Below are 15,901 nucleotides of genomic sequence, written 5' to 3'. Positions count from 1 at the left end.
GAAAAATGGCAGAACCAGATCTTCTCATAGGGTAGATCTATGAGCCCCAGACATTAAGAGGGTAAATTGGTGCTGAATAGCTTGAGCCATTGGCATAGTTAATGTTTACTCCCAAAGTAAATAGCTAGGATGGGCATTGCAACAAACCCAGCAAACTTGAGAAGACAGGGTAGGTCTACCTTATTGCTGATTAAACTAATTATAAGGGACTGCTTTCTGATGAACACGCTTTACCATGAGTCGGTCTTCTTAATCACAGTGTTTGTGCGGAGTGGGACCTCATGAAAACCTACTCATCTTTTGACCCTCTCTATGCTGATCACTATAGGCCTGCCCAGGGCACATAGGAAACAATGATAGGCCTTAGGTCAGGGCTCTGAAATGATAAATCTCCATCTCCCAGGCTCCTTAGCAGTTAGCAGTTTATACTTTAGTTTGAATAAGTTTATCAAGCTAGAGAATTGTAGAGCTAATTGATAGAGAAACAGAAGAGAAGGCATCCACAAATACATGTATTGTTCCTGTGTGCTGGTAAAGATGACCCATCCCATCCCTGATGTCAAATGGCTAAAAGATGTGTGTGGTAAGGGATGTGTGTGATGGCTTATTGTCAAAGATCTCTTTTGGTGAGGGATATAAACAATGATTTATGAACAAAGATCTCATCAATCCAACTGTTATGATCAAAGAGCTCTTCAGAGGACATAGGCACAATCTGGGTTTATGAGCATATTGGTCACAAATGGTTTCATTATTTCTCTTTTTTTTTTCTTTGTTCACGGCAATTGGGGTTAAGTGACTTGCCCAGGGTCACACAGCTAGTAAGTATCAAATGTCTTGTCTGAGACTGGATTTGAACTCATGTCCTCCTGACTCCAGGGCCAGTGCTCTATCCACCTTGCCACCTAGCTGCCACCATTATTTCTTTAACTTACAATGAAAAGCTTATTGGCTGAAGATAAGAGGTGACAAGTGGGAGAAAGGAGAGAGTGAGGGGTATACTCAAAGGGGTATAATCAGAACAAATTATGATAAGAACAAAATGAATCAACATTTTTGAAGGGCAAGAAAAAAATCACATATATCAAGTTTTAAACTATTACTCTTTTCCTCATACAACAACCTAAGAGGTCCTTATTCTGCCATGATAAAAATAACTGACACATTTATGTTGATAAATTATATGACCCTCTATATTATCTGAAAATTCCTTCAGATGATGAACATCTCAATGGTAATTAGCTATCATTGACCTAATAAGACCTGAGTTAAAGAAATAATGAAAAAGTAAACTGCGTTGGGATGGGAGGTAATTAGATGAGTATGAGACACTGTCAATGAAGGCATATTCTGACAAGGTTGTAGCAGTGAGAGGGACTTCATGAGCAGGGAATTGGGAAAGGAACCCCAAAATCAAAATGTTCCTACTTCCTAATCTTGTCTAAGCCTTCCCTACTTCAGACTTCCACAGCCACATAGACAAGACTGGGTTTTCCAAAGACCTCAATTGCCCTGCCCACTTGGCTATACCCAGCCTAAAGTCATCACCTTTTATGACATCAGTGTGATGGGATAAGACTCCTGAGTGAAGGGAAGCTTCAGGTAGTCTTGAGAGGGAACTCAGTCAGTGAGATGGAGTTGGCAGGAAGTCTAGTTGAAATGATTTGACTTCTTAATATCTTTACCTAGACTATGCAGGTTGAACATGAGGGCATTGTCTGGAGAAGAAAAGCAGACTCATCTGGAAGAATTGTCAATGCTTCTATAAACAAAAAACGGGTGAGATTAGCCCATATCTATCAGCCCATATCTGTGCCATGTGTTTTGCTATTTATATACTTATTTTGTTCAGCTCTTGATTATTTACTATGTTTTACTAGTCTCTAGGGCAGCTAGGTGGTGCATTGGATAGAATGCCTAACCTGGAGTCAGGAAGACTCCCTTCATTTTACAGATGAAGAAACTAAGGTCCAGAAAATGGGGAGTAACTAACCTAAGGTCACACAAGTATAATTACAGGATCTAGGGCTAATAAGTAACAGGACAGGAAATCTAAATTTGGTCCTCTGATTCTGACTTCAATATTATTTTTAAAAATAAATTTTTATTAATGTCTTTTGTTTTTTTATCAGTCATACTCTGCTCTTTACCCTAACCTCAACCCTACAGGAATTGAACCCTCTTTTGTAACAAAGAAAAACAATTAAGCAAAAATAATGTCAACACAGACACCACATAATCAATGTATGCCACATTCTGCCCCATAATCCTCCACTTCCCTGTCAAGGAGATGGAGGTATGCTTCATAATTTGTTTCCACAATTGTAGAAAATTTTTTTAAAATTAGTCATGTTTTGCCTTTCTTTTAATAGAATCTTTTTCATTTACATTATTATAATTGTAGATGTTATCTTCCTGGTTCTAATTCTTTGTATCAATTGATGAGAATCTTCCTGTGCTTCTCTGAATTCTCTGAATGTGTTATTTCTTACTGCACAATAATATTCCATTATATTCAAATACCACAATTTATTCATCTATTCTTCAATTGATAGGCACGTATTTTGCTTCTAATTCTTTGCTGCTAAGATAAGTAGATAGATAGACGATTTTGAGTATTTCTTTCTGTATTTAACCACCTTGGGGGGGAGGGGTATACACCCAGTAATGGGATTAAAAGGCATGAATAATTCAGTGTTTCCCTAGCATCATTCCAAATTGTTCTAGTGAATGTTGGTATCAATTCATAGCTCTACCTATGGTGCATTGGTGTGTATGTTTTCTCATAGCCTCTGAAACAATGAATGTTTCTGATTTTTGTCATCTTTACCTATTTTCTGGGAATGAGATAAAACCTTATTTTTTTTTAATGTGTATTTCTCTTACCAGTGATTTGGAGTCTTTTTTTCATGAGGTCACTGATAATTTATAATTCAACTTTTGAAAATTGTTCAAATAGAATGTAAACTCTTTGAGAGTAGGAATTATTTCATTTCAGACATTTCTATCCCCAGTGCCTCACGCAGTGCCTGGCTCATAGCAAGGGTTTAATAAATTTCTGTTAATTGATTAATCCTTTGACCAATTATCTGTTGGGAAATGGCTCTTGTCATATATTTATGTTATTTCCTAAGTATCTTGATAGCACCCCTTTATTAAAGATAAGTCATGGAAAAAAAATTTCCCAATGCAGTTTCTCTTTACTCTATGCATTCTGTTCATACAAAAGCTTTATATGTGTATATATATATATATACATATATATATATATACACATACAGTAATCAAAAAGTCAATCTTGTCCTTTTTGATCACCTCTTTGCCATGTTTGGTAGCCATAAGTAAAACAAGTATCTCCTTCTGCCTTCTTCTAGTTGTTTTGTAATGTGATCTTTTATACTCAGGTTTCTTAATCCATTTGAAGTGTATGGAGGTATGTGGTGTAAAATGCTGGCCTAAACCTAATTTCTGCCAAACTGCTTTCAAATTTCCCATTACTGCTTGTCAACTAGAGAGTCTTTGCTTCCCTACTCTATATTCTTTAATTTATCAAATATTGGACTTCTATCTTTGAATGCCTCTTTATGTGCATTCTACTAATGAACATTTTTGTTTTTAAATCAGTGCTCAAAAGGTTTCTTTAATGATTACTGCCATACAATACACTTTGAAATCATGTAATGTCATGCCACCTTCATTACTACTTTTTAAAAAAAAATCATTTCCCTTGAAATCCTAGGCCTTTTGTCCCTCTAAATAAATTTTGTAACTATATTGTCTAGTACTATAAAGTATATGAATGTTTGATTAGTATAGCACTAAATCTATAAACTAATTAAAGTAGAAGCATAATTATTATTATGTTAATATGATCTAATAATTAGCTTCAATATTCTTTCTATTATATAACACTGATGCCTCATCCACTACTCATTCCATTATGACTTCATCACTCAATTGAAATTACTCTCAACAGTCTATTAATTGATTAATCTTATAGTCTTTTCATATTCTTATCCTTCTTGATCTATCTGCCACATTTGATAATTTTGACTACCCTCTCTTCCATAGATATGCTTTCCTCTCTGATTTTTTATGATACTATTCTCTGCTAGATTGCTTCCTACATGTCTAACCACTCCTTAGTCTCCTTTGTTGGATCACCATCCATGTCATGCCCTCTAATTGTAAATGTTCCCCACAGTTCCATCCTGGATTCTCTTCTCTTCTTTCTCTATACTCTCTCTATACATCATCTCCCATGGATTTAATTACCTCTAGGCAAATGACTGATAGATTTTTGTACCCAGCCCTATTCTCTCCCCTGAATTTCAGGCTCACATCACTAGTTGCCTATTGAACATTTCAAACTCCAGAGCCATCTCAAACTTAACATATCTAAAACTGAACTCATTTCCTTTCTCCCAAAATCCTCTCTTCTTCCAAACTTCTCTACTTCTATTCAAAATATCCTTCTAGTCTCTCAGGTTTGTAAGCCTTGACAATGACCTTGACTCTATGCTCTCCTTCACCCCAATATCCAATCAGTCGCCCAATTTTGCCATTTCTACCTTCACAACATCTCTTGTATCCAATCCCTTCTCTCCACTTATACAGTCACCACTCATATTTCAGGCTCTCATTATCTCACGCCTAGATTATTACAACATTTTCCTAATTGGCCTCTCTATCTCAAATCTGTCTACACTCCAGTCCAACCTACAAGCTGCTGCCAATGTAATTTTTCTTAAGCAGAAATCTGACCAAATGATTCTTCTATTCAGTCAACTCTAGTGGCTGCCTATTGCTTCTAGGATAAAATATAAGCTCCTGCTTTCAAAGCCTTATACAACCTGATTCCAATCTATCTTTCTAGCATCATTGGACATTACTACCCCTCCTGCACTCTGTGATCCAGACAAATGGACAAACTGATCTTTTCTCTCTTCTTCATATTTGCCACTCCATCTCCTGTCTTTTGCACTAACCATTCCACATGCCTAGAATTCATTACTTTCTTATATCCTCATAGAGTTCTCTTCTTTCATGATGTAGCGAAGGTACCATCTTCTATGCGAAACCTTTCTCAATTTTCCCAAATACTTATGGTCTTCCCCCAAATCCACCTTGTATTTAACTACTCTGGAAATATAAGTGGCACAATGGATAGAGCACTGGGCTTGGAATCAGGAAGATTCATCTACATGTGTTCAAATCTGACCTCAGACACTTACTAGCTGTACGAGTAAGTCACTTAACTAGGCAAGTCACTTAACCCTGTTTCCCTCAGTTTCCTCATCTGTAAAATGAGTTGGAAAAGGAAATAGCAAATCATTCCAATATCTTTGCCAAGAAAACCCCAAATGTGATCACAAAGAGTCAGACATGACTGAAATGATACAACAAAAATACTTGTATCTATTCACTTTACATTTATGCTCTGTGTTTGCAAGTGTATGTGTGTATATACATACATATATGCATTATATATATATATATATATATATGGTATTTATGGATAGAAAGAGAGAGAGAAATATGGAGAGATACAGATATTTGTACCGGGTGTCTCCCCCATTAGAATATAAATTACTTTTGAGTAGGGTTGTTTCATTCTTTGTATCTTTATCTCCAGGGTCTAGCACAGTACCTGCCAATAGATGGCACTTAATAAAATATTTGTTGATTGATTGACTGGTTGGTTGAAATCTCTTCATAAAAGGAAGGACTTTGTGGTATGGTGGATAGAGTGCTGGAAGTCCTGGAGTCAGGAAGACCTAGGTTCAAATCCTGGCTCTGAGACTTACTTGCTGAATGACTCTAGGCAAGTCACTTAACCTTTATGTACCTCAACACCTCCTCAGGCATTATCTTTTAAGTCAGAGGTGACAGAATGAGTCTCTCAGCCCCTTACCTGGGGTTTGCTGATAAATGTTTAACAACTGTGTCTGTAAAGATAGATCAATAGATAGATACACATATACATGTATGTATGTATGTATGTATACATAATATATGCCCATGATCCAATTTTAAGTTTAGTCTGCATTATTAACATTTTCTCCATCACTTTTTAAGTCTAGAAACAACTAACAAAACAATAAGTCAATCCCTGATTTTTTAGCTTTTGTCAATTTCCAAGAGTTAAATACTCATGCTGAAAATTTAACAACTAGAGACTTTCAAGCTGGCTCCAGCACACACCTGAGGAAATCTCAGATTATTTAAGCACAAAGTCTATTTTTCACCATTTCATGTGTTCATCTTATCTTTAAAATGAGATTACAAATTCCTTGAAGGCAGAGACTATGTCTGTACTTCTTTATATTCCTATAGCACCTAGCAAAGAGTCCTGTATATGGTAAATGCTCAACAAATATTTATTGATTTGAACTAATTAATTTGTTTTTTAAATTCAATTTTATTTTATTTTCAATTCCAAATTCTCTCCCTCTCTTCTCCCCCTCCCTCATCCATTGAGAAGGCAAGAAAAATAAAACCCATTTCAAATACGTATAGATATGCAAAACAAATTTCTGCATTAGCCATGTTCCAAAATAATAATAATGATGATGATGATAATAAGGCAAGAAAAAGAAAGAGAAAAAATATATGTTTCAATTTGTACTGAGTCCATCAGTTCTCTATCTGGAGATAGAAAGCAGATTTCATCATGAGTCCTGTGGTAGGTCATTGTGTTGATCAGACTTACTAAGTCTCTCAAAGTTATTGCTGTGACTGCATAAATTTGAACTAATTAATTTGGTACTTACTAAATTCTCATAGAAAGTACCATACTTAACTATGTGTTATAAGTAATGCAGCTGTAGATGGGTCTCGGTCCTCAGGAAACTCTAACTTCTCTTCTTGTCTCTCCTCCTTTTCCCCATTTCTCCACCCTGGGCTGCAGAGCATCCTGATATTGCTGATTTTGTTCCTGTACGTGGCCATGTGGTTATCAGGTAAGAGAGCTTGAGCTCCCTGAATGTCCCTGTGGAGGAGTCAAGGGAGCAGGTGAATGGAGGTGTATTTGGGGAAGAAGTCTGACTTAAGCCATGGTCACCATTCCCTCTCTCTCCCCTCTCCTTCCTCCAGAGTTGGGGCTGGAATGAAGGAGAACTGTAGGTAGGAATATGAATTATTTTTACCATTTATTGGCTACTTCCTGTAAAACTGAATTGCAATGTTTGTGTCTTGGTTTCAGGAAAAAGCTGGGAGATCTCAGAAGGGATCAAAGAATGTAATTACCACCAGAGTCATGACACTTCCAAGGTACAGAACCAGAAAACTAGGTTTGAAGTAACCATTCACGCAGGTCTCCTGGATTGGTAGTTGAACCCTTAAGGATCCATGTACAGGCCATACTCATTCCCATTGCTCCCACTGGCCTACCCTCTCTCTTTGTCACTATCCAAATTCTACTGGTCCAGTTCAGAGATGACCTCTTCATAAACCCTTCCCTAAGAACCTTAACATGAAATGATCTCTATCTTTTTCAACTCATTTCTCCCTTATTTATTATCCACATCATGCATTCAGCACTCCATCATATACTGTCTAAATTTTTCTACCAATAATTTATCCTTTTCTCAGACCTCTTTCTTGCTCACTCTATCGTGTTTGTCGGTATCACCTTCCCTATGGAACAAAGTATTTGTTGAGCATTTACTATATTTAGGGCTCTGTAGTAGGTTTATAGGGGCACAAAGAACTACAGAAATAATCCCTGCCTTCAAAGAATTTGTAATTACATTTTAAAGAAAAGATAAACACTTGAAAGAGTGAAAAATATATATTATGCTTGAATAATCTGAGATTTTCTCAGGTGTGTGCTGGAGCCAGTTAGACTATCTCACAAAAGCTAATTGTTAAATTTTCAGTATGAAAATGGTGGGCAGGTTGTATACTTGTTTTAGATCTCATGGCACCTGCATTATATCTTAGACATAATAAATGCTTAATAAATATTGGTTGATGAATTAATAATAGAAAAGAGGCAAGTGTGACTTTTCTTGGCATCTTGAGGTATTAAGGACAAAGGAGATGAATAGGGTAATAGATATGACTCTTCTTCTTTATAAGAAGAAAGGAAATAACATCTTGCATTTTTGTAGTGCTTCTGCATTCTGGAAGCACTTTCATAATCATTATCTCATTGAATCTCACAAATCTCGAGCGATAAGCAGTCCATATTATCCCTACTTTATAGATAAACAAACTGGAACGCAGATTTGTTGGGTGGCTTGCTCAAATTTACACAATTCTGTTGGTGTTCCCTTTGGGATGAGGTACTAAAGCAATGTGATTCCTTGGAGAATGGCAAGTGAATGGCCAAAAAGAAAAAAAAAAATAGCATAGTATGTTGCACATAGTTAACACTCAATGAATGTTCATGGACTATGTGAATGGTGAAGGTAACATTTTTGGTCATATACCATGAAGATGATGGGAAGTGTTCATTACAATTTGTTCAGTTGTTTTTCAGTCACGTCCAACTGTTCATGATCCCATTTGGGGTTTTCATGACAAAAATACAGGAGGAATTTGCCATTTCCTTCTCCAGTTCATTTTACAGATGAGGAAACTGAGGCAAACAGTTAAGTGACTTGCCCAGGGTCACACAGCTGATAAGTGTCTGAGGCCAGATTTGAACTCAGAGAGATGAGTCTTCCTGACTTGAGGCCCAGTGCTCTATTTACTGTTCTGCCTAACTGCCCCCACAGTATTAGAAACAAATACTTAGTTCACTCCAGAAACAAAAGTTTAGCCATTATCATGACTGCAAAAATTAATGCTATGCCTGTAGGAAGATAGCTTAGAAGACCATTTAAAGCTTGAATGGATCTCAGAAGCCATCTAATTAAGACTTCTCCTTTTGTAGAAGATGGAGCCAAGGCTCAGAGAGAAGTCATGTACCCAAAGTCAAACAAGCCAAAGGAATTTGAAACCAGGTCTTCTTACTTCAAATCTAGAACTCGTTCCACTATACCAAGTTGTCTACCTCTTTGGCTGGGAAGATCAGAATCTGACTCATGGCTTTGAAAAGAATTTTCAGGGGCAGCTAGGTGATGCAGTGGCTAGAGCTCTGGCCTTGGAGTCAGGAAGACCTAGTTTAAATCTGACCTCAGACACTTGACATTTACTAGCTGTGTGACCCTGGGCAAGTCACTTAACCCCAACTGCCTCACCAAAAAGCAAAAAAAGAAAAGAAAAGAAAGAAAGAAAAAGATCTTCAGTTCTCCTGAATAAAGGCTTTAAAAAGAAAAGAAATTTACTTAATTTGGTAGCCAACACAGAATTGTGTCCAAGCCCTTAGCAAAGCAATAGGAAATGCGTCATCCAAGAGGCAACAGGGTGTAGTGATTAGAGCACCAGACCTGAAGTGAAGACAATTCGAATTTCACCTCTTCTCAGGAGTTTAGTAATTTCTTTAAAATTTTATTTATTTTTAATTCAGGGAATAAACAGGCATTTCCATAACTAATATAATAATTTTTAAAAGTTGATTGCACATGAAACTGCAGATCTATTATGTGTGATTTGCAATTCCTTTTAAATATGTAATAAAGTTATCATGCAAATTTCTTTTTTCCCCCCAAACCCCATTCTAGAGATGGCTACCATTAGATACAAATATGTGTTTGTGTATGTGTGTAAAATCATTCTAAACATACTTCTATTCTTTTTCTGGATGCAAATAGTATCTTCCATCCTATGTCCTTTGCAGTTAATTTGGGTATTTATAATGGTCAAAAAGACTTAGTCACTTAAAGTTGTTCTTAAAACAGTATCGCTGGAGCTTACTAATTTTGTGGCCCTGAAAAAGCTGCTCAACCTCTCTTTTTCTCAATTTCCTCATCTGTAAAACTAGGGGGTCAAACGCAATGGTTTCTAAAGTCCCTTCCATTCTAAGTCTATGATGCCATGATGGTGCATATAAGTTCAGGTGATAGTCCTCTAAAACTCACAGCACCAATTAGAGAAGTCCTTGCCTCGTGAGTAGAATTGTCCTAAAGTCAATGCAACATTCCGTCTGGCACCTTTTCTTAGGCTGGATGTATATGGATTTGGTTGTTCTGCGGCAGCTCTCACTCCTAGTCTGCATCTCTGTAAAGCACTGGTGATCCTGGTGGTTCCCTTGCTCCCACTCTGTGTGTGTCTCAGCATAGCACCAAGATTCTTGATGCCTCTCCCACTCTGGCCCATCACCAAGCCTCATTCCTGTGTTCCCTTGGCATATCCCTCTCTCTACCTCTTGGTGTCCTCTTCCATTCCTTCATGGCACCTTAAACCCACTCCCAATCTTTATGGTGGCCAACTGAAGAGTTCTATTCTCTCTGCTATGACTACACCTTCAGAATTTGCTTTTATCTAAGGCAGGAAGGGAAGAGCTGCTTCAGTTCCTATCAGGGCATGCCTATTACATCTACTCTCACACACACTCACATTCCTTAAAAAATTAGTGGTCTCTGTAAATTACACTGGATGCAAATATACAGTATTGAGGTGCAGATTTTACATTCAAGTATACATTATAAGATATCCATAAGCCACAGACATAGCATTACATGTATAACCCACTCCTTATTGCAGGGAGAGGTGGTGGTGGTGGCAAGAGGTGGGGGAGGGAGATAGCCCTGTGCTGTTTATGGATTGGGATTCTGAATTAACAGAGAGAACCCACATTCTGGCAACCCTGCCCCTGTGTAACTGCATGAGGGGCAAAAATTGGTTCAAGACCTTCGGGGAGAGGACACCTTTCCTTATTTCTGCTTTGGAAGAGGACTCCTATTTCCATACTCTTTTGGGAACCAATTCAAGATCCATGGGGAAAGACAGACAGACAAATAGACATTCTTTGGAAGCCATGTAGGCAAAGCTGTCTCTTCAACTTGTCCCTAATTTCCAGTTTGTCTTCCTAGAGACTTCAGGGAATTTCCCCTTGAGTGAGATCAGGTCCTTTCTCTTGGTTGAGCCAAGATCTCATTTCTCTTTTATCTAAAAAGTTTATTCACTCTTGTGTATTTTCTTGCAACTCTCATCTACATAACTTCTGTGATTTCTGTTCACTATTTTTTAGATAAATGGGTTCACTCACTATTCATTATTTGTGATGGTCTTTTGTATAACTAACTTTCAGTGGTAAGGGGCCAGGGTGTGGGTATAAGCTTGAGGTATTCTTGCCATTCAAATGATACTGGCCAGGGAAGTTGGTGACTTTTTTTGCATATGTAATAAGATTATGTGTTACATATTAAGTTGTGCATATCCATATGGAATGCCTAAATGTATAGACCGGCAGCTTGAATGGAGACATTGATAGATATTTCTGGAATCTTGCCTACTTCTCTCCAAGGGATACTATGATCCCTGCCTAGAGGGGAGCAAAAGAAGGGGCACAAGGCAGGTCAGTCTCTTCTTCTCTGAGAAAAAGGGTTTCTGTCATATTTGAGTTTTTGTGAGCCCATCTGGGGTTTCTGAGCAAACATACTGGAGTGTTTTGCCATTTCTTTCTCCAGTTCATTTTACAGATGAGGAAACTGAGGCAAACAGCATTAAGTGACTTGCCCACAATCACACAGCTAGTAAGTGTCTGAGATTGGATTTGAACTAATGAAGATTAATCTCCCTGACTCTAGGCCCAGAGCTCTATCCACTACGCTACGTAGCTACTCTGAGAAATGGGAAGAGAGGGGAAAGGCAATCTTGATACATGCTCTCTATGGATTGTGATTCTGGATTGGTAGAAAGAATGCTAATGCAACCTGAATAAGGGGGTAAAGCTGTTGTAAGAGCTTTGGGGAAGAAAGATTTTCTCCATTCCTGCTTTGAGAGAGGGCACTTATGGTTCTCTTGGGGACTGATTCAGGACTAAAATGATATCTATCTCCATCTGCCCCAAAATAGTTCTGATCTAGGGGCACAATTTTTAGGTTCAAAAGCAAGGGGAAAAAAGCCATTAGCTTTCCTCGTTGCTTTCCCTTAAAAAGAGGAAGTGTACTTCAAGCTTACACTGACAGCTTGGCTCCTTCTCACCAACTTCTAGTTAAACAAAAAACCATCACAAATAGGGAATAGTGAGGGAATCTGTTTATCCAAACAAACAGTGAGCAAAAATCTGAAGTTATGCAGATTAGAATATATAAGAAATACACCAAGAGTGAAGGAGCTCTTTACATAAGATTGGGATGAGATCTTGGCTCAACCAAGAGAGGCCTTGATCTCGCTCAAGGGGAAATTCCCTAAGGAAGCAAACTGGAAATCAGAGACATGTTAAGGAGCCATCTCTGCCTACATGGCTGCCTTCCAAAGTCTGTCTTTCTCTTCTCTACATGTCTTGAATCAGTTCCAAGAGAGTCTAGAACCATGAGTGCCCTCTCTCAAAGCAGGGATGGAGAAAATCTTTCTTCCCCAAAGCTCTCACAACTTTACCCCCTTATTGAGGTTGCATTAGTATTCTTTCCACCAATCCAGAATCACAATCCAGAGAGAGCATGTATCAAGGCTGCCCTTCCCCTCTCTCCTTCCCTAATTTGAGAGATGGGTTAAACATTCAAAGTACACCATATATTTAGGTCTGACATAGGAATTAGTAGACCACAATTATGCCCCTGGTCCACACTTCCCTGTGTGAAAAAAGTTCTTGAAATGAGATTGCAGAGAAATAATGTCTTTCTGAGTAATGCCTTGAGCACATTAGCCAGTCAATGCAAGAAATCTTCCTAGAATCCTTAGAGGGTGGTATATTCCTCTGGGTTTCCTCACTCTCTTTTGCTAAATTTAGATTGGGAAGGAAGATGGTGATGTCATTTGTGTTTTAAGTATACTGGATTTGAGGTTGACAGAGCAATCATTGTACCATGACTGGATATGATGGGGGGAGGATCAAAGATATTTGTAGACTGATGAGATTGGGAAACATTTTTAGCATTCTGCCTTTCAGAACCCTGATAATCAACTCAAGGACCAACCAAAGGAACCAGTCAAGCCTATGGGACTATGGTTGAGAGAGAGCCTGGATGTCCTTCAGGAGAGACTGGAGCAAGAACTAAGGGCCCTGGAACAACAGGTGAAAGACCTGGAAGAATGGTTAGATTATCACTTAAAGGATCTGGGATCAGAAGAAAAGTTTGTAACCCTCACAAATCACTTTTAAGTGCTCTGAAGATAAGGCTAGAATGGCCTACATAGAGGGACAACTGATGAAAACACTTCTGACTATAATGCAATATGACATTGTGAACCAGATGGAGCTTGGATACTTGAGCTATGTGGTAAAACAAAAAACAAAGTAATTTGAAAACCAAGCAAAATACTTGCCTCCCTGGGTGATTCATTAATCTTGATTGCCATCTAACTTACAGGAAATGCAAATCAGAGTAGGACTCCAACCATGGAACACCAGAATAGAAAAAGCCATTTCCAATTTTGAATAGAGAATTCTCCCCTCCCTCCCCCCCATCCCCCAGCATGTATCAAGAGGAATAGATGTTATTTCATTATTTATAGATATCTCAGCATAGGCTAAACAGGAGGGAATGAGAAATCAATTCAACCAGCATTTATTAGTTACTTGCTATGTGTCAGGTACTGTATTTGGTGGCAGGGATGCAAAGACCAAAAAAAAAAAAACTTTTCCTGACCTCAAAGAGCCAATGGTTAGACACAGGAGATGAGGGAAATGAAAGAGTTGATAATGACTGATATTGCAAATTTAAATGACTAGAAGGATGGTGGTACTTCAACAAGAATATAGGAGAAAGGGTAAACATTTGGGAGGGGGAAGATAATGAATTCTAATCTGGACATGTTGAGTTCAAGTTGTCTATAGAACATCCAATTAGAGATATTATAGGTAGTAGATAGAATGCTAGACTTGGAGTCAGAAGACTTAAGTTCAAATCCAGCTTTACATACTTACTAGCTGTGTGATCCTGGATGAGTAACTTAATCCCTGTTTGCCTCAATTTCCTCAACTGTAAAATGGAGATAATAATAGCACCTACCTCACAAGATTCTTGCTAGGATCAAATGAGATAATATTTGTAAAAAGTACTTAGCACAGTACCTGGAATATAGTAGGTGCTATATATATGCTTTTTCTCCTCCTATCCATACCTTTAGAAGAGATAGATGGATGCATTAGATAGCTTATAGATTAATATATATATACATATACATATATATACACACATATGTTTATATCTATATATCACCTAAAGGTGTAGGATGTTAACACTATATCATCCTATAGCTCCTTCTAGTTGCTTGAATAAATGTTTAATAAACATTACAATAAAAATAAATGTGAAATAAATATTACAAATGCTTGAATAAATAAGTATTTAAAATAAATAAATAAATTGCTCAGGATTCGTGTTTTTATTCCAAAGTCCCTACTCAGTTCTGGTCTTTTTATCAGAAATGCTTGAAAGTCCTCTATTCCATTAAAAATCCATTTTCCCACTGTAGAACTATACTCAACTTTGCAGGGTAAATTATTCTTCATTGTAAGGCAGTATCTTTTGTCTTTTATAATTCTAAGATCTCTAAGATCTCCAGTTTTTAGTAAAAGCTGCCAGGTCTACATGTTACCTTGACTGTACTTTCTTGATACTTGAACTGCTTCATTCCATTTGTTTCTATATTTTTTCTTTAATGTGGGAACTCTGGATTTTGGCTATAGCATTCCTGGGATTTTTCCTTTTGGGATTTCTTTTAGAAGGTAGTCAGTGGATTCTTTCTAATATTATATTTTCCTCTGGTTCTAATAGACCTAGCAGTTTTCATTTACAATTTCTTGAAATGTAGTACCCAGGGTTTTTTTTTTCTTAATTCTGGTTTTCAGGAAATTTAATGATTCCTGAATTATCTCTCCCTGACTTTTTTCCAGTTTCTTTAATGTCAGATATTCTACATTTTCTTTTTTTTTTTTAATTCTTTTGACTTTGTTCTAATATATCTTGCTGTCTCATGGAATCATTCTTTTTTTTTTTTGGTCTATTATAGTTTTCAGGGTATCCATTTCTTAGGTAAGATTTACCATTGTTTCTTCTAAGCTACTTATTCTCCTTCCAGTTTTTTCCTCAATAGCTTTTATTTCTTTTTTCATCTCATTTCATTTCTTCTAAGTATTCATGTAGTCTTTGTGGGAATTTTTTTTCTTTCAGTCTCTGTCTTAAATTGCAATAATTTTTTATGCTGGATGGTGTTTTCTTTGATTTACTTATTCATCAGCGTTAGTTCCTAAATTGAGGCTTTGTACCAGGGCCAGCCTCTATCCCCGCTATATTTGTGGGTGGGTTGGAATGAACCTGCTTTATCTCACTGTAGTGCCCCTGTGTTTTCAGACTGACCTCCACCTCTCAGGAATCAAGCCCGTTGGATCTTAAAATGGTTCAGGATGCAGGATCTTCAGGGCCCTTCAGGGGCTGTATTTCAGCATGGAATATGAGGGACCTAAAAGCACTTTGGCCTGTGCTATCCCTGTCTGAGCTCTAAGGCATTGTGCTACTCTGGTTAGCACCATGCTGGTTGCTGCCTACTCTTACTCCCTGGGGCCTCCAAGGTCAGAATGATGAGGATGGGATCTAGACCCCAAAAAGGAAAAACCCTGGACTTTCCCACTTGGCCAAATCTCTGGCATTTGCCTGAGGCTATGATCTCATCAACTGGCCTTTCATTGTGGCTATACCCAATCTCCCAATTCTGTTACCCTTAACCTAGCCTAGCCCTCCCCATGGCCCCTGGCCATTTCCCACACTTAATCCTAGCTAGGCTCATTGTCCAGGTCCCAGGAGTCCTGTTCATCCCAGTTTACTGGCCACTCCCATTCAAATTCACTCCTAGATCCCTCCCATAGTCTTTCTGTATATAAGGTCCATCTTCTCTCCATTAAGAT

General features: G+C 37.8%; 1 protein-coding gene across 1 annotated transcript; it reads left to right on the top strand.

Moving 5' to 3' along the window:
* The first annotated feature begins 1,692 nt into the window (after nucleotides 1–1,692).
* On the top strand, nucleotides 1,693–13,156 carry SMIM23 (small integral membrane protein 23). Its single transcript, XM_027841724.1, has 4 exons — nucleotides 1,693–1,779; nucleotides 6,911–6,962; nucleotides 7,205–7,272; nucleotides 12,944–13,156. The coding sequence occupies exons 1-4, from the start codon at nucleotides 1,693–1,695 to the stop codon at nucleotides 13,154–13,156; spliced, it is 420 nt and encodes a 139-aa protein (XP_027697525.1).
* The last annotated feature ends 2,745 nt before the right edge of the window (nucleotides 13,157–15,901 follow it).

The sequence above is a fragment of the Vombatus ursinus genome, unplaced genomic scaffold (genome assembly GCF_900497805.2).
Source record: "Vombatus ursinus unplaced genomic scaffold, bare-nosed wombat genome assembly UNPS02014863.1, whole genome shotgun sequence".
Taxonomy (NCBI): domain Eukaryota; kingdom Metazoa; phylum Chordata; class Mammalia; order Diprotodontia; family Vombatidae; genus Vombatus; species Vombatus ursinus.
This window is presented reverse-complemented; position numbering and strand designations above follow the sequence as displayed.